This window comes from Gossypium hirsutum, chromosome D13 (assembly GCF_007990345.1).
Source record: "Gossypium hirsutum isolate 1008001.06 chromosome D13, Gossypium_hirsutum_v2.1, whole genome shotgun sequence".
In the NCBI taxonomy this organism is placed as follows: domain Eukaryota; kingdom Viridiplantae; phylum Streptophyta; class Magnoliopsida; order Malvales; family Malvaceae; genus Gossypium; species Gossypium hirsutum.
Window position 1 is genome coordinate 49113961 of NC_053449.1, and position 25471 is coordinate 49139431.

The 25471-nt window shown below is 35.7% G+C and overlaps 3 protein-coding genes across 4 annotated transcripts; 2 read left to right on the top strand and 1 right to left on the bottom strand.

The window, feature by feature from the left end:
- Positions 1 to 4611: 4611 nt before the first annotated feature.
- Positions 4612 to 10640, top strand: LOC107897426 (ABC transporter C family member 3). The gene is made up of 10 exons (XM_041109016.1): positions 4612 to 7196; positions 7406 to 7492; positions 7588 to 8223; positions 8301 to 8465; positions 8640 to 8934; positions 9012 to 9226; positions 9302 to 9607; positions 9708 to 9771; positions 9902 to 10141; positions 10223 to 10640. Exons 1-10 carry the CDS (start codon positions 4854 to 4856, stop codon positions 10318 to 10320), a joined length of 4449 nt encoding a protein of 1482 aa, XP_040964950.1. The 5' UTR covers positions 4612 to 4853; the 3' UTR covers positions 10321 to 10640.
- Positions 10641 to 11438: 798 nt separating this feature from the next.
- Positions 11439 to 13529, top strand: LOC107897411 (DUF21 domain-containing protein At1g55930, chloroplastic-like). Of its 2 annotated transcripts, none has more exons than XM_016822863.2 (2): positions 11439 to 12481; positions 13153 to 13529. In XM_016822863.2, exons 1-2 carry the CDS (start codon positions 12245 to 12247, stop codon positions 13351 to 13353), a joined length of 438 nt encoding a protein of 145 aa, XP_016678352.1. In that variant the 5' UTR covers positions 11439 to 12244; the 3' UTR covers positions 13354 to 13529. The 2 variants fall into 2 exon arrangements, with proteins under 2 accessions (XP_016678352.1, XP_040964951.1); XM_041109017.1 differs by having other exon boundaries at positions 11457 to 12481; positions 13062 to 13529.
- Positions 13530 to 19008: 5479 nt separating this feature from the next.
- On the bottom strand, positions 19009 to 19698 carry LOC107958657 (secreted RxLR effector protein 161-like). The gene is made up of 2 exons (XM_016894487.1): positions 19450 to 19698; positions 19009 to 19398 (listed from the first exon to the last, which is right to left on the bottom strand). The coding sequence occupies exons 1-2, from the start codon at positions 19696 to 19698 to the stop codon at positions 19009 to 19011; spliced, it is 639 nt and encodes a 212-aa protein (XP_016749976.1).
- Positions 19699 to 25471: the final 5773 nt, after the last annotated feature.

Consider the following 25471-nt stretch of genomic DNA (forward strand, 5'->3'; position numbering starts at 1 on the left):
TGGCATGCCATAGGATTGGAAGAGTTTAGGGATACTTCGACCTCGAGTCGATGAGACACTGGGTGTCACTATATTTCTTCAGATAGATTCGATAAGGTACTAGGTACCAACTTACTTCGGCTTGGCCGATGAGACACTGGGTGTCAACTTTACTTCAAACTATCCGATAAGGCACTGGGTGTCATTCTGGTGTGTTTGGTTGGATCCGTGTATCCGCTAAAGTCCGAGTCTTGTTAATAGGGGTAAATAAATGGAATAGAAAAAATCGAATGAAAATGATTGACTTTATTCATGAAATGAAAAGTGAATTGAAATTGAGAAATGATAATGAAAAGAATGAATCAAAGACTCATGAAGAGATTTATGTTCAAATGAAATGTTATATGATATTAAATTTATGAATAGCCAAATTAAGTTGTTATTGTTGAGAAATGAAAGTTCAGAATAAATTAGTTTATTTATGAATTAATTGTTATATAATTTGACATATTTATTTGTTATTTTGCTTAAATAATTTAAATTATAGTAATACCACTGAGTATGAAATACTCAGCATACGGTTGTTTCTGTGCCCAGGTTAAAAAGGATTCAGAGTCTCGGTTCAGCATCCAGGACAATCCCGACTCCAGCATAAATATTTTGGTGCTGTTTTCTTTCTTTAAGTGAAAGTGGCATGTACATAGGGATTATAGTGGTTATTTTAGTATGTTATATAATTTTGTTGTAAAGAAAGATATTTGATGTTTTGAAGATTAAATTAGTAAAATGGTAGAAATTGTTTATGGCATTGGTATTGAGTTGGAATGGCTTGAATAGTTGATAAACTAATTAGAAATGTTAATAGGGTTTTCAGTAATTAAAGTAGTAAATCAATTTATTAAGCATGATTTAGTGATATTTAAAGTATAAAATCCTTGATTGAAATATTGTTATTGGTTTGTTGTTGGTTTTAAATTTGCAGGGGGTTTTATGTAAAAATAAGTAGAAATACTGTCGAAATTAAAAAAAAAGCCAATTTATATAAATTTTGTATGAATTTATGATTCTTTTATATATGTTTGTTATTTATTTAAAGATTATTTGTAAATTTTCTGAAATGTCCGGTAATGCCTCGTAACTCTGTTCTGGCGACGGTTTGGGGTTAGGGGTGTTACAATCTTCTCAAAAATAGTTGTTGGGATTCTTTCTATTTATTGTCAACAGGATGGATTACGTAGAGGCCGGGGTCACAATAGATTGCGGCTAGATTCGATAGTAGATCACATTACTCATTGCCAAGGCGTCGCTGTCTACTTAGAATAAGATTCAGTAATTTTGAAATCTTTTTCTCCTCGATTCGTTCCTCACACATGGATCCATGGTTAGGATCGCCGGATATTTTATTTTTCTACTGCGCCGTAAGGGTGTCGGCGTTCCAACAGTAAGACCATAGATGAAAGATGCTATGACAACCAGGTATGATGAGTAAGACCATAGATGGAAGACTCCATGGCATCATGTAATAATACGCCAAGATGGTGAATCGATATAAGACCATCGATGAAAGACTCTATGAAATTCACAGAGAAAGTCATAGGGAAAGTAAATACGAGGTAAGTTTGTTAGGATAGTAAACACAAAACAGACAATCCGTTAGGATAGTAAACACAAAATAGACAATCTGTTAGGACAATAAACACAGAATAGTCAGTTCATCGGGACAGCAAACACGGGTTGATCTGTCAAGACTAAGGGAGTAAGTGGCGAGAAGGGTGTAAGACTTTAGTTTGACTAAGGTAACCAGTAGAATCCACCGGTATGTAAGTGTAGATAGTCTGCCAGGATAGTAAACATGGGTATTATGCTCAGTCAGACCATGGTGGCATGGAATTATGACATTTCAGAAAATTCGTTGAGACGATAAATGCTAAAGGCTTGCCAAGATAAGATATTTGAGACCCTAGCGGGAAGTTCACCATACAAAAGGTACGCTATGGGCTAAGATAGAAAGAGTAGCGTGAATGGGGTGTTAAACTATAAGCATGCATCAGCGAGATGCACTCGAGGGGAGTGGATTTCCGGATTAATAAAAGGGATTCGCCAAGGGCGATGTAAAATGAAACCAACAATAGGACTATCGAGTCCGCCAGAGAAACGATGAATCCTTTGGGAAAAGCACATACGAGGTAAAACTCTACTGGCTTGAAGCCACGAGCCTTAGGCCAATGAATGGACCACTGGCATATTGTGGGGAGAAGAGGTTGCAAATGGCTGATCGTTAAAACTAGATCGTTAACAAAATAGGAGAATTCAGAGTAACAATAAGTGATCAAGAGGAACTAGACAACATGGATCTATAGGTGAGGGTCCGTCGGGGCAGAATAAGCCCGTTGACAACTGAGCAGACAACAGTTTGCCAAGAATAGCAAAGAACGAATAAAAAGTTAGAAGTTGTAAGAGAAATAGAGAGACCACCGCAACTCCGGTAAAATCTGTTATATATCAAGAGGAGACAGGGATTTGATATCTCTGTAAAAAACTTTTCTTTAATGTTTACTTGCTAGGTTAGTAATATTATGTTGTAAAGGATATTCTCACTAAGTTCATCAGAACTTATAGAATTTACTGCTTAATCGCAGGACAAGGTGAGTAGAGCTCACTGTTATCATCTTTGGTTTCTAGCCTCTTTTGAGCACACTGTTATTATGGATTTGTGAATAGAGCTCACACTCTAGCAAACTGAGGTCAAGATTAGTGAAGAAGATCGAGTAGTAGAAAGCAGAGAAAAATCAAGTCCACCTAATCCAAAAACACATGTATAATTCAAGTAACAAGGTTTATTGATATAAATATCACAATGGTTTAGTTTTAAGAAAAATTTTAAAATTATGTTATGTCAAAATATTATTTTTCTAAACTGATTTTTCCAACATTACTAATGGTCCAACAATACATTACACTCCCAATGAGAGAACGTAGGTTCGATATTTGGAAATGGCATTATTGGGAAGCACAACTACGAACCCTGAACATGGATCATAAAATGGGTACGAAGACCAATAAGATTATAAATTAAGTAATTTTCAAAAATCAAATTTCATTATTATCAAGCGACATAGTTACATTCAATACTTAACTTTTACTAACATAACGAATAATTCTATAATATAAATTCAACACTTATAAAATTTTTGTATTAAAAATTTTATACTTAATTCTTCAACAGCTAAATTTTCAGTTTATCAAACAACCCTAAGTAAAAAAGTATTTTTATTTAAATATATTTATAAAATATAAAAATTAATATAATTTTTTTAATTTTTATTATTAAAATTTTAAAAATTTCACTAGCACAAATACAATATGAAATCAAGTAAAAATATATATAACCAATTACATATAAAATCTAACCAATACAACACATTCAGATGAATAACCAAATAAAATCAAACTACTCCAAAAACAAAAACATATAACATATACATACGGTGAAACTGAAATCTACACGTAGTAATTATAAATAATAAAATTTAAACTCGAGAAGACATTGTAATTTTAGAGTAAAAATAAGGTACACAAAATTGAAACCCTAATATCGAATATCAACCCAAAACTTCTTTACCACGTGATGTTGACAATAAAAGAGAAGGTAAAAAATTGAATGGTCCCGTCCCGTCCAGTCCCATCCCATCCCATCCCATCCCATCCATAAACAAATTGTAGTATTGGAGCAGTTCATAGTTGACTGAGAGCCTACTTGATGAAGAAAGCAAGTGAGGTCCATTTCCAATCACTTATTATTATTGTCTTGAATTCATGGTTTGTTCCTTTGGAAGGCAAGATTCTTTTTCTGTCCAAACAACAACGACCCAAACAGAATCTCGGACTTTTGGATGAATTTTTGAGCACGCAATTCGAAGTCACGTAGGCATCCCCATTGCCTCGCTCCTTTCCTCTCTTCTCATAAATGGTTTGAAAATTCCAACGGTTTCTACCGGACTTTCCCGGTCTTCTTTTTCCATTTTTGTCCTATTAGTTGCTCATAATTATAATTGAAAATTTTCTCTCTCAAACTATATATACAAATTGAATTATTGTAATTATAAAATACTAAATTAAAATATATTTATGATGTGAGTGAATTAAATTATGTAATAAATTTATAAAAAAAAATTAATTTAAAAATCAAATGTTATTTCAATTGTGATTACATTACCAATTATCATATATTTTACTAATATAATTTGGGCATATAAAAAATCATATAGTTTTTTTTAAAATATTTGGAAAGAAATGAATTTTCTACAAAGGTTGATTAACTTTGGGTTGTTTAATAAAATTGTTTATTTTGTTTACTTATAGATATGGGAGAAATTTCATTTTATTTCTTTCTTATCCCTCAAAGTAGTAATTAGTATAGACGTTTTTTTTAGTATTAAATTTCTTAAATCAGTAACTTTTATAAAAGCAAAAAGTTAGAAACTTGTTGCCACGTTTGTCGGATCCAAATTAGTGAATCTCAAAACAAAACAAAAAAGAGGAAAATTCATTTTTTATCTAAAATTAACCTCTTGAAATCAATAAAAAATATATCACTTAAAAGACTTAAAATTTTCCATTTTTTGGATACAAGGAAATTTTAAATTTCGCATTTCCTTTACTATGGTCTCTTTTTTCTCTCATTGTATCAATCTAATGTCTCTCTCAAAGATCACGACTTTCCTGGAAATCTTAAAAGAATAGAACTCACGAAAATAGAAACTTTCTACTGCTCAACCAAACAAAATCTAGTGCAGAACCCAAAACCCAAGCTTAACTTCAGTAAAAATACCAAAATAAAAGTGAATCTTTTTGGTTCCGAGTTAGCGTTACTCATGAGTTTAGATACTAGTTTTGATTTTCTCCTAAAACCCATTTTTCTTCATGGGTTTTCTGCAGCACTGCACATGGTTTTGTTGCTTTTCTTGTTGGTCTTATGGGTAGTGAACATAGTTAGAGAAGCTGGTGAGGAAGGTTCAAAGGACACGTTAAGGCAAAGGAAGGTTTCGTGGTATAAGCAAACTTTAGGCTGTTGTTTTGCTGTTTCAGCTTTTAATATTGTCCTGTGTTTGCTAAGTTATTTTTATCAGTGTAGAAATGGTTGGTCTGAGGAGAAGTTAGTAACTCTTTCTGACTATGTGCTGAAAATCCTTGCTTGGGGTGCGATATGTGTTTATTTGCATTGTCAATTCTCCAATTACGGTGAACTGAAAAGGTTCCCGTTTTTGTTGAGAATTTGGTGGGGCTTTTATTTTTCATTTTCTTGTTATAGTCTTGTTGTAGACATTGTTGTTCTAAAAAAACATGCGTCTTTCCCAAGCCAGTATTTAGTATCCGATGTTTTTTCTGTTATTACTGGTTTTTTCCTAAATATGGTGGCGTTTTTCCCTAGAAATGAGGGTGAAGATGCCCTCCTTGAGGAACCCCTCTTGAGTGGAGATTCTAGTGTCAGTAATGGTGTAGAGTTGAGTAAGAAAAGAGGGGGTGATATTGTAACTCCATATTCCAGTGCTGGCATTTTCAGCATTCTTACATTTTCATGGATGGGACCTACCATTGCTGCAGGCAATAAGAAAACTTTAGACCTTGAGGATGTTCCTCAGCTGGATAGCAGGGACAGTGTCGTTGGGGCATTTCCGAAATTTAGAAACAGGCTTGAGGCAGCTGATGGTGAGGGAACTGGAGTTACGACACTTAAGTTGGTAAAGGCATTGTTTTTCTCAGTTTGGAAAGATATTCTTTGGACAGGTTTGTTTGTTTTTATGTACACTGTGGCTTCATATGTTGGCCCCTGTCTCATTGACACTTTTGTTCAGTACTTGAATGGGCAACGGGTGTTTAAAAATGAAGGGTATCTTTTGGTTACTGCTTTCTTTGTTGCAAAGCTTGTAGAGTGTACATCTCAGAGGTGGTGGTTCTTTAAGTTGCAGCAAGTTGGAATTAGGTTGAGAGCAGTGTTGATTGCAATGATTTATAATAAGGGTTTAACTCTTTCATGCCAGTCAAAGCAGAGCCAGACCACCGGAGAGATCATCAATTATATGACTGTTGATGCAGAGAGGGTGGATGACTTTAGTTGGTACATGCATGATCTATGGATGGTACCTTTGCAAGTTACATTAGCCTTGTTGATCTTGTATAAAAATCTCGGGCTAGCAGCCATTGCAGCTTTTGTCACAACAATACTTGTTATGTTGGCAAACATTCCTTTGGGGAAAATGCTAGAGAAATTTCAGGACAAGTTGATGAAATCGAAAGATGAACGGATGAAGGCCACATCTGAAATTTTGAGGAACATGAGAATTCTCAAACTTCAGGGTTGGGAAATGAAGTTTTTGTCAAAGATTATCGGGCTAAGGAGCGTTGAGGAAGGATGGTTAAAAAGATTTGTTTATACTAATGCTATGACCAGCTTTCTTTTCTGGATTTCACCATCGTTTGTATCTGTAGCCACTTTTGGTGCTTGTATACTTTTAGGCATCCCACTGGAGTCAGGGAAGATACTATCTGCACTTGCAACATTCCGGATCCTTCAAGAACCTATTTACGGTCTTCCTGACACGATTTCAATGATAGTTCAGACAAAGGTGTCTCTTGATAGAATTGCAACCTTCCTTCGGCTTGATGACTTGCAGCCTGATGCTATGGAGAAGCTCCCAAGAGGTAGTTCCAATACAACAATTGAAATTGTTGATGGCAATTTCTCATGGGACTTGTCTTCTTCCTCTCCAACACTAAAAGACATAAATCTGAAAGTTTTCCATGGTATGAGGGTTGCTGTTTGTGGTACAGTTGGCTCTGGCAAGTCGAGTTTACTTTCCTGTATTTTGGGAGAAATACCCAAAATATCTGGAACTCTTAAGTTCTGTGGTACAAAAGCCTATGTTGCTCAGTCACCTTGGATACAAAGTGGCAAGATCGAAGAGAACATATTATTTGGTAAGGCGATGGACAGGGAAAGGTACGACCAAGTGCTTGAAGGTTGTAGCCTTAAGAAGGATCTTGAAATCCTCTCATTCGGTGATCAGACAGTTATAGGTGAGAGGGGAATTAATTTGAGCGGTGGACAAAAGCAAAGAATACAGATTGCACGTGCTCTATACCAAGATGCTGATATATATCTTTTTGATGATCCTTTTAGTGCTGTCGATGCTCATACGGGCTCTCATTTATTTAAGGTAAAATCTTGTCTTCGTCTGATACTATAGCATGCATATTAAAGTTCTCATACTTTTGTTTTATGCAGAAAGCTATACTGTTGTATTTGAGGTAATCAATTCAAATGCTAATATTTGCATCTTTTTTTAGTTTAAAGTAAAAAATCAATTGATCTTTCTTCTTTTGTTGGTACGTTGCCTGATTGTCTATGTTTATCTTTGAATGGCAGGAAGTTTTACTTGGCATTTTGAGTTCAAAAACAGTGATATATGTCACTCATCAAGTTGAATTTTTACCAGCTGCTGATCTAATCCTGGTAAGCTATTTATAGTTTCAGTTTTTTTTATCCTATCCCTCAGGTTCATGAAATAATATAAATTACTGGGTTCAACTTCTACTTTTTTTTATTAGGTGATGAAAAATGGGAGTATTACACAAGCTGGAAAGTATAATGACATTCTGAATTCAGGTGCTGATTTTATGGAACTTGTGGGTGCACATAAGAAAGCATTGTCAGCCCTCGATACTGTTGAGGCAGGATCTGTTTCTGAAAAACGTGTCAACGAAGGAGATGGTGCTTCAGGAAGTGCCAATGGGGAAATGCTGAAAGAAGGTAACGAGAATGGTAAAGTAGATGATGATGTGCCAAAAGGACAGCTTGTCCAAGAAGAAGAGCGAGAGAAAGGAAGAGTTGGGTTTTCAGTCTACTGGAAGTATATCACAACAGCTTATGGAGGAGCTCTTGTACCTTTTATATTGCTGGCACAGATTCTATTTCAGGTTTTTCAAATTGGAAGCAATTATTGGATGGCTTGGGCATCTCCTGTGTCTGCCGATGTCAAACCTCCTGTTACCAACCTTACGCTAATTATTGTCTATTTAGCTTTGGCCTTTGCAAGTGCTTTTTCTGTCTTTGCCAGATCCATGCTTCTTAATACAGCTGGATATAAAACAGCCACTCTTCTTTTCAAAAAGATGCATTTATGCATTTTCCGTGCCCCCATGTTGTTCTTTGATTCCACACCTAGTGGAAGAATCCTAAACAGAGTAAGTATCTGGTATTCATGTCCCTTTTCCGGCATGCCTCCCTTGATTCTAAAATTTTCTTTTCCCGACACTTATAGGCCTCTACAGATCAAAGTGTAGTGGATTTGACCATGCCATTACTAGTCGGGGCATTCGCCTTTTCAGTTATCCAACTCCTTGGAATCATTGCCGTCATGTCTCAGGTTGCTTGGCAGATCTTTATCATTTTTATACCCGTGATCACTACCTGTATTTGGTATCAGGTAAATCTTGTTCTACTATGTTGTAAGCCAAATTGTGGATATCAAATACATGACCTCATTAACTTGCAATCATGTGCCAATATATTATACTCTTCCCAAAGCTTGGTTTGAGAAAATATTCAACCTTGCATAATGCTTGTAGATACGAATTCTTATAAACATGTAACCTTGCAGCAATATTACATATCTTCTGCTCGAGAGCTTGCACGGTTGGTTGGAGTATGCAAAGCTCCAGTAATACAGAACTTTTCCGAAACAATTCTAGGGGCAACAACTATCAGGAGCTTTGATCAAGAATCAAGATTCCAGCAGAAGAACATGGAACTAATGGATGCTTATTCTCGTCCAAATTTTTATGTTGCTGGTGCAATGGAATGGCTGTGCTTCCGCCTCGACATGTTATCTTCTATTACTTTTGCCTTTTTTTTGTACTTTTTGATCTCTATACCTAAGGGAATTATTGATCCGGGTAAGTGATTGCAGATTGGCATCTTAATTTTAGTTTTCTGTAAAGGAGAATGACTGAATATATTTTTTCGCTTTTAGCCATTGCGGGTTTAGCTGTGACATATGGGCTCAATCTAAATATGTTGCAAGCTTGGGTAGTAAGGAATATTTGCAGTATGGAGAATCGAATTATATCTGTTGAGAGAATTCTTCAGTACAGTAGCATCCCTAGTGAGTCTGCCCTTGTAATAGAAACTAATAGGCCGGACCAATCTTGGCCATTTTGTGGAGAAGTTCATATTCATGATCTGCAGGTAATGCAGTTGAATGAGGTTTATGACTCTAATTTGATGTATTATTTTTGAAGTTAATGATGATGATCTATGTAGGTGAGGTACGCCTCGCACATGCCACTTGTCTTACGAGGTCTGACGTGCACATTTCCTGGAGGTTTGAAAACCGGCATTGTAGGGCGAACAGGCAGTGGCAAAACAACTCTCATACAAACACTGTTCCGAATTGTTGAACCTGCAGCAGGCCAGATTATAATTGATGGTGTCAGTATCTCATCAATTGGACTGCATGATTTGCGGTTAAGACTCAGCATCATTCCTCAGGATCCTACCATGTTTGAAGGGACTGTACGAAGCAATTTGGACCCTCTCGAAGAGTACACAGATGAACAGATTTGGGAGGTGGGTTCATATCATTTTGATCCGTACCATTTCCTTTCTAATGAATGCAATCTTTTATGATTTGTATTTGAATCCTGACATGTATCAATGGCGCCTTAAGGTGTTGGATAAGTGCCAACTTGGGGATGAAGTTAGAAAGAAGGAAGGCAAGCTAGAGTCTTCAGGTCTGATATCCTATAACATAACATACAAATTGGTTGTCTTTCCTTTTGAATGTCATACAAATTGTTTAAGATCTACTTGATTTGAGTTTTTGAAAGACAGTATTATGATTTGATGACATTGCTTCAACAGTTAGCGAAAATGGAGAGAATTGGAGTATGGGGCAAAGGCAGCTGGTCTGCCTTGGGCGTGTACTGCTCAAGAAAAGTAAGATCTTAGTACTTGATGAAGCAACGGCATCGGTTGATACAGCTACTGATAATCTGATCCAGACAACCTTAAGGGAGCACTTCTGTGACTGTACGGTCATAACAATTGCCCACCGAATAACTTCGGTTGTTAATAGTGATATGGTTCTACTTCTAAGTCAGGGTTAGTATTGCAGTAAATTATGATTTGCTTGCAACACTCTTTGAAGTTGCACTCCATTTAAAACTTGTAGAATTGTTGCAGGAGTTATTGAAGAATATGATTCCCCGGCTAGATTGCTAGAAAACAAGTCATCATCTTTTGCCCAGCTTGTGGCGGAGTACAGTATGAGATCAAAATGAAGTTGACTGGATTAGATGGTGGCGAAAATCAGGTGTTAATTTTACATCTTCATGTAGAAGAGTCCAAGTGCTCATTAGGGTGAAAGCAACGCAGGGTGTTTTTTGCAACGCAATCCTTCTTTTTTGCTTCCATAAACAGTTGTAGAAAATAATAAAGCATTGAGTCTTGTAGGTTGTCGAAGAAAAATTTTCATGGAATGAAGTTAAAAGTGTTAGGAATCTAATAATGCTGTATAATCTCTTCTCATTTATAAAAGCATCATCATTGTAATCTTTTGAACAGTTTTTGTAATATGCGGATTCACATTTCTTTCTCCAAATCTGTGATCTACATATTCTCTTGTTTAAAGCAAGATCTCCTTCTACGAAGTCAAAAGCATGCATGGGTGTAGAAGTTTCCTTCCCAGATAATGCATAAAAAAGACAAAAAGGTCACTTATTTTATATGATTCTTTATTTTTAAAAAATAAATATCTCTCAATCAAAATCTTAGCTTCACCCCCAAGATATAAAAATTGATTCCAATTGACTTATTCAGGGTCCTTTCCGAATGCATCAAGTGAGATTCCTTATTTTTTTTAATTATTTTTTGTTGTTGTTTGTTTGGACAAGTGATGAATTTTATTATCTAAAAAGAAGCATAATTCAGCTACAAAGTACATAAAAAAACAACCAAAACAAATGAACAGAGGAATAACTACCCCAAACATTACTCTATACGATCCCAGTCCCTACAAAGTTGAAAATTAACAGTATCAATCCTATCCTATTAATCAGTTTCCCCCGAAGTTGGAACCTTACAATATCCTTTACATGCTGCAACATAATTTGAACCTAGGAATTCACCAATTATGATGGATGTTTAGCAACGATCTCACAGATGGTGAATAACCAAATTCCAATTTGGAAATGAATCTTTGGGATGCTTTCCTTTGACAAACTTTCTTCTTCCTAGTGCACTGGACTGGTTACAAGGCATCCAAAATTGATGTCTTGCTGCCGATGTTTGAGCTATCCAAAATTTAAAAACAGTCCAAAATGCTTGAGGAAGAACATATCAAGTTGCCAACTTGGCTTACTCTTGAACTATGTTGAAAACAACATTATGCATAGTTTTGGTTACTTGGCACTTGCTTCTTTGACTCACCATTATCCATTAGTACAACTGTTCTATATTCTCAGTTGTTCATATTAAAATCCATGTCATTTTCATATTCTATTCATGGTTTAATTTAGTTGGATTGGAGTTCTGGTTATTGCCAAATTCAAGCCATGTATTGTTTTCTACCACATATTTTCTGAAGTAGATAGAAAGCGGTAACTAAACTTCAGTTAGTATAGGGAGAGAGTTGTAATTGTAAAATCAATGGGGATTTTTTTTTTTGGGGGGGGGGGCAAGTTTTGTTGTTTTTGCTTCATTCACTCCTGCACTAGCTGCAAGCAAAATCTTCCCTTTCACCAAAAACAAGCCTTCTCCGAAAGACCCCCTCTTAGAGTGATGAAGGGCCACCCTTCCATGGGAATCCTCTTCATCCCAATAGAACCTGAGAGTCCCTTTCTTTTTCTTTCTACTTCCATTCTTTGTTTAAACAAGTTTTTATCCTTTTTTGGTTTAGAATATTATCTTATTCTTATTGATGGAAATGGCACTTGAATCCTCCTTTCTGAGCCAACCCACTTTTATTTCTTCAACGAAGTCCTCACCTTTCAAGTTTTTTAATCGAAATTTGAAGTTCCCATCAAAGTTTTTATCCAAAATAAAGCATTGCCCAACTCCTCAATTCTCCAGCTTTCCAATCCCCATGTTTTCAAATCCTTTGGATTGCCAAAAACTGGTTCTTCTGGAGATCAAACACGTTTGGGGTTGTCAAATGAAGAAAATGAACAGAAGTTGAGTTGACTGAGAAAGGGAATTTTGGGGGCAATGGTTTGTGGTATTTTAATCCTTGGATGCAAAAGGGTGTTTGCTGTAGAAGAAGTGGTTAATGCTGGTTATGTGGTGACTGGGAAGTCCATGTTGCTGTTGAGAAATGCTTGGCCTAAGGCATCTATGATTCTTAAAGTATTCAAGGAGCAAGGTGTGGTTTTGACACTGCTTTTAGGTCTGTCTGCCTTGTTCTCAATGGCTGAGACTGCTATAACTACATTATGGCCTTGGAAGGTATTTATTTCTTTGACCCTGTATTTAATAGCTTTATACTCATTGAATGCATATTTCTGGTGAGTAATGCGGTTTCAGATTGTTGCAAGTTGGAAAGAATCTAGATGCTTCAGTCAATTTTACTCCTATCTTTTGAATATTTTCATTGTTGTGTGATTTTCTTTGGTGAATTGTTGAATTTGGCTCAAGTTGATATAAATCAAATTTTGCTTTGCTATGTCAACTTTCCATATAAATTCCATATCGTATTATTATGGTGAATTGAGCTTTTTTAGTGATATTCATCTCTTCAAGATAGAATAAAGGAAAACATTCAGAGTGTAAAGGGAGAAGAAAGGAGAGACGGAGAGAGAATAAAGACAAGCAACTTTTTTTTATAATCCATAGGAACAACATAAGGGCATCAGATAAATATTTTGAAAAATAGATTGCAATTTAATTTTTTAGTTAGAGATGGCTGAAGTAGAAAATATCGGATGCAAGTTTTCTTCTTTGTATACTGGTTGTTTCTAGTTTGTCAGGTCATCGAACCTTTAAAAAATCTATCATCCATTGATAATTTGATGTTAATTTGTCTCAAATACATGAGCTGGCGGAAAAAGAGTCCGAAGACGGTGTGTTCAAAATGCTTCATAGTGATGTAACTCGGTTTCTCACAACCATTCTTATAGGCACTACGTACTCCTCTTTTGTTGAAGTTGGCAAGCATGTGGCACAATGAGCAGCCAAGGAAGAAATTAGGTAGGTCGAGCCAAGCAGACACAGTTGAAGGCAATGCAGCTGATTTCATTTGTTCATTTTGTAACCTTAGTTGTTGTAATGTGTTTCAGTTCATTTTGAACCATGTTAGGTTAATGCTTGATGTAATTTGATAGTGTTAACTCAGCTTTGTTTATGTGTACAAGCTTGGTTTTCCAAGTTTCAATGTATTAGTGGTAGTAGGTATTGATTAGGTGACCACATACTGATTTTGACAAGCTAAGTGCTTGGTTTATGTATTGACATTATGTTATTCATTTTTGAACGAACTCAATTAGTTTTTCTTCTACATACTCTCCATTTTTCTTTGTTTTCACTTTGTTTTCCTATCTTGAATTCTGTTGTTTCTTCTGCAAGCATCGAGCCTTGTTGCTCAAGCCAGTAGCTGAACTTACTTGCATTTTGTTCTAACACCAACAATTGGTATCTAGAGCTGTAATCTCAGTGGACCTGTTACAATTTAACTTCAAAATAAATGGCTTCATCAAGCTTCTCACCTGCTGCACCACTAGTCTTCAATGGAGAGGACTATGACATATGGGTGGTCAAAATGAAGACCTACTTGCAGGCATTTGACCTATGGGAAGTGGTCAACTCAGATGTTGAACCAAAGCCACTTAGAGCTAATCCAATTGTGGCTCAAATCAGGCAGCATGCTGATGAAAGGACCAAAATGCACAAGGTCATGTCATACATCCAAAACTTTGTGTCAGATGTGATCTTTACAAGGATCATGGCCTATGAGACACTAAAACAGGCCTGGGACAGATTGAAGGAGGAGTTCTATTGGACTGAAAGGACAAGGCAGCAACAACTATTGAATTCGAGAAGAGATTTTGAGAATTTGAAGATGAAGGAGGAAGAAATCGTCAAGCAGTATTCAGATAGGATTATGGCTGTGGTGAACAGCATAAGGCTTCTTGGAGAGCAGTTCAGTGAAGCAAGAATAGTGGAGAAGGTAATCTCAACCTTGCCTGAGAGGTATGAGGCAAAAATTTCATCCCTTGAAGACTCAAGGGACCTGACCAGCATCTCATTGATAGAGTTGATCAATGTTTTTTATGCACAAGAGCAAAGGAGAGCAAGAAGACTAGAGGAGCAACAAGAAGGTGCCTTCCAAGAAAAAACCATGCCTCGAGCACTTCTACCTACAAAGACAAAAAGACTTGGAGAGACAAGCCTAAGCTTTATGCTGTAAGAAGAAGGGACCAACCTTGTAGGCATTGTAAAAGGCCTGGACATCCAGAGGCAAATTGCTGGTTCAGACTAGATGTGCAGTGCCAATACTTCAAAAGGATGGGTCATGTTGAAAAGGTTTGTAAAAGCAAGGGCAGACCAAGGCAGAATCAATCACAACAGCCAAAAGCTGAAGTTCGAGTAGCAGAAGAGGGTAGTGACCATGAGGAGCAAGTTTTTGAAGTTTCATGTTCAGCTGCTAAGGAGAAGGTCATAAAGGGATGGCTTTTAGACAGTGGCTGTACAAATCACATGACACCAGATGCTTCAATCTTCAAATCACTTGACAGAAACTTCAAAACAAAGGTGAAGGTAGGAAATGGTCATTTCATCAAGGCAAAAGGCAAGGGAGATGTGATGATATGCACTCCCACAGGTAATAAGCTTGTCTCAAATGTTTTGCTGGTTCCTGAAATTGATAGAAACTTGCTTAGCATAACTCAGTTGCTTGAGAAGGGCTATACTGTGGAGTTCAAGGGCAATGAGTGCCAAATTAATGATCCAATTGGATCCAAGATTATGACAATAGTCATGAGAAATAAAAACTTTGTTATTGACTGGAACAAACCCTTAGATTCAGTCTATACAGCCTTATCTGATGAATCCAAGCTTTGGCACCAAAGGCTTGGTCATGCCAACTACAAGGCTATGGACCAACTAACCAAAAAAGATCTAGCTGAGAACTTGAAAAATTCTGTAGAAAAGTAGGAAGTTTGTGAAGTATGCCAGCTAGGAAAGCAAGCCAAGCTACCATTTCCTTCAAACCAAGCTTGGAGAGCCTCTGAAAGACTACAATTTGTGCACACTGATGTGTGTGGCCCCATGAAGACTCAGTCACTAAATGGTAGTAGGTATTTCATTCTATTCATTGATGATCACTTGAGATTTTGCTAGATTTATTTCTTGAAACAGAAATCAGAGGTGGCCTCAGTGTTCTAGAAATTCAAGGCCGCTGCAGAGACTAAAACAAGCTGCAAGCTCAAGACTCTAAGGTCTGATAATGGGAATGAGTACACCTCAGCTTAGTTTCAAGCCTTTTGTGATGAAGTAGGCATTAAACATCAATTTACTAACACTTACACACCTCAACAGAATGGTGTAAGTGAAAGAAAGAACAGGAGCTTGATGGATATGGCCAGGTGTCTACTGTTTGAGAAGAATTTGCCCAAAACCTTGTGGACTGAGGTAGTTAACACTGCTGCGTACATCCAAAACAGGCTCCCAACTAAGGTATTGGCTCACAAAACTCCATTTGAGGCCTGGTTTGGATTCAAACCTTCACTGGCACATATGAAAATTTTTGGCAGCATATGCTATACTCATGTTCCAGTAGTGAAAATGGACAAGCTAGCCAAGAAGGCTCAACTTGGCATTTTGGTAGGCTACAGCACAATCAAAAAGGGGTACAGGATTTTGGACCCTTCAACAAACAAGGTGATTGTGAGTAAAGATGTGGTATTCGATGAGAACTCCAGTTGGAACTGGGAGAAAAATGAACCAAAGGCAGTTTGTGAAGACCTTATAGCAGATCAGACTGAATCTGATCAAAATGGTCCTAAAATGGACTTTGATGATGTACCCGTCAGGGGCACTAGACTATTGGTTGAGATTTATGAAAGAGCTCAAGTAGCTATAGTAGAACCAAGTTGCTTTGAAGAGGCTGAATCTCAGCAAGGCTGGAAACAAGCCATGGTAGATGAAATCAACATGATTAAGAAAAACCATACCAAGAATCTAGTTGAAAGACCAGCCAACAAGAAGATCATCGGGGTGAAATGGGTCTATCGAGCTAAGCATAATGCTGATGGGAGCTTGAACAAACTTAAAGCTAGGCTAGTTGTTAAGGGGTTTAGCCAAAAGTATGGCATATACTATCTGGAAACCTTTGCACCAGTGGCCAGGCTTGACACCATTAGGCTATTAGTTGCCTTAGCAGCACAAATGCAGCGGAAAATTCACCAGCTCGATGTGAAGTCAGCCTTCCTCAATGGATTTCTTGAAGAGAAGATCTTTGTTGAACAAATTTAAGGTTTCAAAGTGGTTGGTAAGGAAGACATGGTTTACAAATTGAAGAAAGCCTTGTATGGCTTGAAACATGCCCTAAGGACCTGGTATAGCAGGATCGATAGCTACCTGGTCAGTTTGGGATTTGAGAGAAGCATGAGCTAGCCAACATTGTATGTCAAGAAGGAAGGGGTGCAAACTCAGCTAATTGTATCCCTGTATGTTGATGACCTGTTGGTGACAGGAGGACCAAACAATGTTGAATGGTTTCAAAGCCAAAATGCAAAAAAAATTTGAGATGTCTAATCTAGGATTAATGACGTATTTCCTTGGCATAGAGGTGACAAAAATGCAGAGTGGAATATTGCTAATTCAAAAAACCTTTGCATCCAAAATACTGGCTAAATTCTCAATGCAAAATAGCAAAGCAATAAGGACACCTATTACCATAGGAGAAAAACTATCGAGCCAAGGGGATTTTGAGCAGATTGGTGAAAGTGTTTACAGGAGTCTAGTTGGTTGTTTGCTATATTTGACTGCCACTAGGCCATATATCATATTTTCAGTAAGTTTGCTCTCAAGGTTCATGCATTGTTGTAATGAGAAGTATTTTCAAGCTGCAAAAAGGGTGCTCAGGTATATTAAGGGTACACTGAGCCATGGAATGTTGTATGGCAAAGCTAAAAACCTGAAGTTGGTTGGCTATACTAATAGTGACTGGGCTGGTTCGATGGATGACATGAAAAGAACCTGAGGATATGCTTTCAATCTTGGTTCGGCCATGTTTTGCTGGAGGTGGAAGAAGCAAACAGTAGTTGCTCAAGCTACTGTTGAAGCTGAATATGTAGTAGCTACAAGTGCTGTCAACCAAGCCATTTGGCTAAGGAAAATAATGGCTGATTTGAATGTGCACCAAAAGGAAGCAACAAAGATCTTTTGTGACAACCAGTCTGCAGTTGCAATTGCAAAGAATCTAGTGTTCCATGGAAGAACAAAGCATTTCAACAACAAACTCCATGCTGTCAGAGAAATGGAGCAGGCACAGGAAGTGAAACTGGTTTATTGAAATTTAGAGGATCAACTTGCTGATATTTTGACGGAGCCCTTTAGTGTGACAAAGTTCTAGCACTTGAGGAAGAGACTAGGAGTTTGCAACATGCTAGCCAAGGAGGAGTGTTGAAGTTGGCAAGCATGTGGCACAATGAGCAGCCAAGGAAGAAATTAGGCAGGCCGAGCCAAGCAGATACAATTGAAGTCAATGCAGCTGATTTCATTTGTTTATTTTGTAACCTTAGTTGTTGTAATGTGTTTCAGTTCATTTTGAACCATGTTAGGTTAATGCTTGATGTAATTTGATAGTGATTGAGTTTTTAACTCAGCTTTGTTTATGTGTACAAGCTTGGTTTTCCAAGTTTCAATGTATTAGTGGTAGTAGGTATTGATTAGGTGACCACATACTGATTTTGACAAGCTAAGTGCTTGGTTTATGTATTGACATTATGTTATTATTCATTTTTGAATGAATTCAATTAGTTTTTCTTCTACATACTCTCCATTTTTCTTTGTTTTCAATTTTTTTTCCTATCTTGAATTCTATTGTTTCTTTCCAAGCATTGAGCCTTGTTGCTCAGGCCAGTAGCTGAACTTGCTTGCATTTTGTTCTAACACCAACATCTTTCCTTGCAATCACCTTGATATTTTCTTCTTCCATTTCTTTTTAGCTTAAACTTCAAAGAATTTCTTATTGTAGATTGTATTTATGTACTCAGCACGTCCAATATTGGAGCAACCACTTTAGTCACAGATGCTGCAACTAAAATATTTGGAAAAGCTGGTGTTGTGCTGAACTGGAGTAATGACTGCATGTTTCATTATCTTGTTCTTTGATTTATTTTCATGTTTATGTTTGGCATGCCTGCAAATCTTCGTTTCTATCTCATATCATGAACTTATGCTAAGTTAGTAAAAAAATGTTGGTGTTTTGACAGAAAACTAAGAAGAATTGAAGCAAAGAAAACGAATGCAAAGAAATTTGAACAAGAAAAAAACTGAAAAAATTCTGATCATACTTCAAATTTTCATTAAGTAAAAAATATATAGGTTACAAGGCTGTTACCTAATGTGTAACTGCTCCCACTAATTACTTGACTAAAGTAAAACTTAAATTACACACAAAATGTAGCTGACATGTCAATTATTATATCAAATTGGACATCATTTAAATCAACAACTAATCCTACTAACTTTAAAAACAAATTACAAAAAAACTTAAGCTAGTTACATATAAACAAAATGTTGCTACTGTGCTGGTTGAGCTTCAATGCTTCTCTGATGTTGCATTGCAGGCCAAAGTTAAGCATATCTCCTTGGACTATATGCAACAAACACCAATACTTCTCCTTAAGTTTTCAAATCTTGTAGCACCGAGAGACTTAGTCAGAATACCAGCAAGTTGGCTTTCTAAGCTGCAATGGATTAGATTAACGTCCTTTGATTGCTCAACCTCTCTAACAAAATGAAATTTAATCTTAAAATGTTTGGTTTTTCCATGAAATACTGGATTTTTTTGCTGTTGCAACAGCTAACTGATTGTCAACTCTAATCTCAGTAGCTTCAACTCGATCTTCATTCAAATCACATAAAAGTTTCCTAAGCCAAATAGCTTGATTAATAGCTATAGCAGCTGCAATGTACTCTGCTTCTGATGTTGATTGAGTTACGATTTGTTGTTTCTTTGAAATCCAACAAAAGACCCCTGAGCCAAGAGTGAAGAAATAAATAGATGTGCTCTTCATGTCCTCAATGGATCTTGCCCAATCACTATCAGAATACCCTAACAGCATGAGTTCTTTTGCCTTCTCAAATTTCATTCCATAATCCAAAGTCCCTTTCACAAATCTAAAAAATCTTTTGGTTGCCTTGAAATGAACAACATCGCATCAATGCATGAATCTAGAAAGAAGACTAACAGCAAACCTGATGTCAGGCCTTGTAGCTGTCAAGTAAAGCAAACAACCTACAAGGCTTCTATACTCTTTCTCATCAACTCTTTCATGGTTGCTATTATTGGTTAGTTTTTCACCTTGAGCCACTGGTGTGCTAACTATTTTGCAATTTGACATGCAAAAGTTGTTTAAGATCTTCAAGGCAAAGGCCTGCTGACTTATAAAGATGGCATGATCAAATTGATTCCCTTCCATGCTAAGAAAGTAAGTCATTTACCTCAAGTCAGTCATTTCAAAAACATCTTGTATCTATACTTTAAACTCTTCAATCAACTCACTCTTGCTTCCAGTTACCAACAAATCATCTACATAAAGTGATAGAGGGTTGTGCGCGGACCACAATCGAATTGTCAAGTCACGGGAAAATCCTACGAAAAATGATAGACACTTGGATCTGAAACGAAAACAGAAAATCAATCTTAGCAGCAATAGATCTATAAAGAAACGCCACAAAATAAGAAAGAATCAGACAATAATCAAAACACTTATTAAAAGGGTTGTTTGGACGCAACGAAAATAAAATTAACTTCAAGAAAAAAGAATCCTCAAGCCGAATCTGACAAGGAGAGCATAAAACAGCAAATTAAACTAAAAAACCCAGCAAACAGAATTGGATTAGAAGCAGAATACTTGGACGGCAAGAAATGAGGAAAATTATAAATTAAAGAACGTTTCTTGATGCCAAAGAATGTTGCAAAATAGATCCTTGAAGCTTGGAATGGCTGGAAATGCAACAAGAATAATTAAATTAAGTTAATCCACAAATCGGCAAAAACAAAAACAATTAAAGAAGGACAAACAGCAAGAAAGATGAATAAAGTCCTAAGAAGCCTTGAAACCAAGAAAGATTTCACAACTCCCTTCAAACGGCTCTAATCTCCCCTCCAATGTAGAACAACGGTAAGAAGAAGGCTGAAGATGGCTCCCACAATCAAAAAGATTGTTAAAACTACTTCTAAAGAAAACTCAAGAGAGAATTCTTGGAGAAAACTCAAAGAGAATTTTTCACACAATAAAAATCTGATTTCAATGTGTAATGTCTAAGGGTGGCCGGCCAAGCCATATATATAGGGCTCCTAACTACTTTCCTAGCCCTATTAGGAAACTAAAAAAAAACCTAATTGTTGAATTTCAAGAGGAGTGCCGTCCAATGCTTTTAAATGGGCCTCTTGGACTGAATTTTTACATAGAAATTTATTCATAAAGCCTAAAATTAAAACTAAGTATTTAAAGAATTAAAACTTAACAAATTGGGCCACTTTGACAATTTGGCCTGATTTTCAACTAAGTCTAGTTTAAACTTCTTGGTTGGGCTTGGAACATCTTATTAGGCCGTATCTTCAAGAACTTGGCTCGTAATCTGTTCTCTCCCAAAATTGGTTCGTTGATGCTCATAACTGAGATCCAATGCGCCTTAGCTGCAAGATTCAGTTTCTTGGACCAAGATTTCCAAGATTTAAAATCTTAATTTTCTTGATTCTTGAAATCGCTCAAAACAGCAAAATTGGACCAAGATTCGGTTTCTTGATTTTCTTGAAAACAAGAAAGTGAATCTTGATTTTCTTTTTCCTTTGTATACGCATCTAAGGCCTTGCTAATGAAGTCTTGAATGGTTCCATTTAGTTTCGTACGCATTTGTCTGGCCTTTGACCTCGTTATTGGGCCTTGTGGTAATTTGAGCCCATCACGTTCTTGAGCTTGAGTTGGGCCTTTGTGACTCGTATCATTCCCCCTTCCTCAAAAAGACTCGTCCTCGAATCTGAAAAATCAAATGGAGATAAGTCAGCCACATTGAAAGTAGAACTTACATTGTACTCACCGGGTAGGTCAATTTTGTATGCATTATCATTGATTCGCTTGAGTACTTGGAAAGGCCCATCGCCTCTTGGGTCGAACTTGGTCTTTCTTTTTGTAGAAAATTGTTGTTTCCTCATATGGACCAAAACCCAATCTTCGGATTGAAGGACAACTCGTTTGCACCCCTTATTTTCCTTGTTGGTGTTGATGTCATTTGTTTTGGCTATTTGTTGCCTAGCCTTCTCGTGTAAGGATTTCCCCAGCTCAGCTTTCTGTTCGCCATCTAAATTAACAATATGTTCTAGTGGTAATGGCGCAAGGTCAAGTACTGTTAGTGGGTTAAAACCATAAACAAGTTCAAATGGTGAATAGCCAGTTGTAGAATGAATAGATCTATTATATGCAAATTCAACAAATGGCAAACATTCTTCCCAATTTTTAATGTTCTTTCCCATAATAGATCGTAATAAGGCTCGTAAAATTCGATTGGCTACCTCAGTTTGGCCATCATTTTGGGGGTGACATGTAGTTGAATACAGTAATTTCGTACCAAGCTTACCCCACAATACCTTTCAAAAGTGGCTAAGGAATTTGACATCTCTGTCTGAAATAATTGTTTTAGGGATGCCATGAAGTCTTACCACCTCTTTAAAAAATAAGTCTGCCACATGGGTAGCATTATCTGTTTTGTGACAAGGAATAAAATGTGCTATCTTGGAAAACCTGTCAACAACAAATATACTATCTCTTCCTTTCTTAGTTCGTGGCAAACCTAGAATAAAATCCATGGATAAATCTACCCATGGTGAAGTAGGAATCGGCAAAGGAGTGTAAAGGTCGTGAGGCATTACCTTAGATTTTGCTTGTTTACATGTGATGCACTTAGAAACATACCTTTTCGACATCCTTCTTCATATGTGGCCAATAGAAGTGTTATTGCAAGATGTGTAGTGTTTTGGTCACTCCAAAATGTCCCATTAAACCCCCACTATGAGCCTCATGAATCAATAAGTCTCGCATGGAACAATTTGGTATGCACAATCTGTTTACACGAAAAATAAATCCATCTACAAGGTAAAACTTCTCAAAAGTAGTATTTCCAAAATTATTATAGATATGGCCGAAATCAACATCATCATTATATAACTCTTTAATATGTTCAAACCCTAATACTTTAGCATTTAATGTAGTTATTAAAGCATATCGTCTAGACAAAGCATCCGCAACTACATTATCTTTACCTGTTTTATATTTTATCACATAAGGGAATGTTTCAATGAATTCCACCCATCGGGCATGCCATTTACTTAACTTACCTTGTCCCTTTAACCATTTGAGGGATTCATGGTCTGTATGTATTACAAACTCATTAGGCAGCTGTCAAAACCATCTTTTGAAAAACAAAAAATTTTAGGTTGTCGACTCTAAAAAAATGAAAATTTGGGAGTCGCCACCAATCTTTTATTGAGGTGTGATTGGATCACCTAAAAAACGGCTTTGGTCTACGAGTTTTAGAAAAACGGATCCGGGAGTCAGTTACGTACGAGGAAGGATTAGCACCCTCGTAACGCCCAACATTGGTACCTAGGTAATTAATTAGTGTCTTAAGGTCGAGAATTTGGAAAAAACGTAATCCTTAGCAAAACTTAAAAGGTTACGTATTAAGACCCTTATTATTTCAGAGAAAGAAGATACCACACCCAATGCGTTAGGGCACAGCATTCTAATTTTCCCCAAAATGAATTGGGCCAAAATACTTGTACAATAAAACTTTAAAAAAACATCCACTTATCCAAGATTTAAGAAATCACACCCAATACGTTAGGGCACGATTCCTCTAGAATCCCAAACTCGGAATATTTCCTTTACTTTAAAAGAACATCCACTTATCCAAGATTTAAGAAATCTCACCCAATACGTTAGGGCACAATTCCTTTAAAATCCCAAACTCGGAATATTTCCTTTATTATTTTTAAAAAATCTTCATTTCGAGAAATCAATGCGTCACATCCAATACGTTGGACACAACGTGTTGAATTCCCAAGAATGAGTTTTTATTTTTTGATTGAAGAGAAATGCTCGATTGTCGAATTTAACGAAGAAAATCGGAGCCCAATACATTAGGGCTCAATTCCCCTTGAAAATCCTAAATACGAACATTATCTCAATTTTAAAAAATTTTCTATCTTTAAATTTGAGTAAAAAATGATGTAATGTGATTTTATATATACAAATGCTATAATAATAACAACAACAATAATAAATACATTAATGACATAAAAATAATGTAAACAAATGAATAAACGAAATAAAAAAACAGTAATCCATGACATGCAAAATATTAAATGTAAACACAATTATACAACGAATGGGAAAGCAAACAAAATAAATAAAGATCAGAAGATATATAATATACACATGAAAATTATGAAGATTAAAAAAAAATTTACAAATAAAATTTTGGGTTATAGAATTTATATATAAATACAATACATAATATACTTATGCAAATAAAGAAAAAAATATAATTATACGTACATATATAAAATAATAAAAAATAGGTATATTTTAAAAAAGAAAAAGTGAGTATTTAATCATTTAAAAAAAACGTAAATATATACATATAAATATGAAAATATTCTTTAAAAAAATATAGGAAAATATTCGTTAAAAAAATACATGTACATATAAAAGGAATATACATAGATAAAAAAAATTAAATAATGAGTACATTATCAAAATTAATTTAAAATATATATATATATATGTATATATACATATATATATATAAATATGAGAAAAATATTAGCTGAAAAAAATAAGTATGTTCATAAAAATATACATATATAGATTTTTAAAAAAATGAAAATAAAAATAATAATTACATTATTAATTAATAAAATAAATAAAAAGAACATAAAAAAAACTAAATTGAATTGCAATTAAAAAATCTGGGGTAAATCTGCAAATAAATAAAAGTAAAAGGTCTAATTTGAACGCGCGAATTACATAGAGGGGCTGGAAGGGAAATTTTCCCTTCTCCTCTAAAACGGCGCCGTTCAAATGGATCAAATTGGAATTTAAAATAAATAAAAGGGTAAATTAAAAAAATAAAAAAACTTAATTGCAAAAACATTAAAAGGCGAAGGGGCTAAATAAAAAATAAATAAATAAAATTCGCAGTGGTATCACCTTCTCCTTTTTTTTAAAATCATAAATAAGTAAAAAATAATCGAACGAAAAAAATAGTAAGCCACCTTTAAAAAACTGCCAATTGTTCTCTTTTTTTATTCCTCCCTTTCCTCATTTTCTTTTTTTTTTTTACAATGAAGGGAGAGGCCTCTATTTATAGCTGAGCCTCCCCAAATCCAACGGTACAGATCAGTTACATCAATGGCTGAGATTAAAGGGTATCTACAAATTAAATCTCTAAGATTACAAAATCATATATTCTAAGATTGCATATCATATCTAAGATTATATATCATCTCTAAGATTGCATATCATATCTAAGATTGCATATATCATATCTTGGATTGCATATCATATCTAAGATTGCATATCCTCAAAAATTATGTTTCCATATGTGAGCCCGGGCTAAAATTGGGTATTACAGCAGCAAGTAATGTTGCCATACTTGAAGTGCACAAACCAATGCCAAAATTTCTTTATCATAAGTTGAGTAGTTTAATTGTGCACTATTCAATTTTTCACTAAAATAAGCAATTGGTTGCTTATCTTGCATTAAAATGGTGCCAATGCCAATTCCTGAAGCATCACACTCAAGTTCAAAAGTATTAGTGAAATCAGGTAATCTAAGAAGAGGAGTAGAACATAACTTAGCTTTTAGGGTTTGAAAAGCCTTTTCTTGAGTTTCACCCCATTTGAAACCCACGAATTTTTTTATAACCTCTGTTAGTGGGGCAGCAATAGTGGAGAAAATTTTCACAAATCGTCTATAAAAACTAGCTAAACCATGGAAAGATTTCACCTCAAATATCGATTTAGGAGTTGGCCACTCCTTGATTGCCTTAACTTTGTCCTCATCGACATGAATACATTGAGTACTAACTTGGTTAAAATAGTTAAAACCATTTGTTGGTGTTTTGACAAAAAAACTAATGAAAATTGAAGCAAAGAAAATGGATGCAAAGAAATTTGAATAAGAAGAAAAACTGAAAAAATTCTG

Excerpts from the sequence above, each read along its gene's own strand:
- LOC107897426 (XM_041109016.1), top strand. The coding sequence starts at position 4,854 with ATGAGTTTAGATACTAGTTTTGATTTTCTCCTAAAACCCATTTTTCTT. Across the intron at positions 7,493-7,587 it reads CAGCTGCTGATCTAATCCTG|GTGATGAAAAATGGGAGTAT; the intron begins GTAAGCTATTTA and ends TTTTTTTATTAG. Across the intron at positions 8,935-9,011 it reads TAAGGGAATTATTGATCCGG|CCATTGCGGGTTTAGCTGTG; the intron begins GTAAGTGATTGC and ends TTTCGCTTTTAG.
- LOC107897411 (XM_016822863.2), top strand. The coding sequence starts at position 12,245 with ATGGTTTGTGGTATTTTAATCCTTGGATGCAAAAGGGTGTTTGCTGTA. Across the intron at positions 12,482-13,152 it reads CTACATTATGGCCTTGGAAG|GCACTACGTACTCCTCTTTT; the intron begins GTATTTATTTCT and ends CCATTCTTATAG.
- LOC107958657 (XM_016894487.1), bottom strand. The coding sequence starts at position 19,698 with ATGACTTACTTTCTTAGCATGGAAGGGAATCAATTTGATCATGCCATC. Across the intron at positions 19,399-19,449 it reads GGCCTGACATCAGGTTTGCT|GCAACCAAAAGATTTTTTAG; the intron begins GTTAGTCTTCTT and ends GTTCATTTCAAG.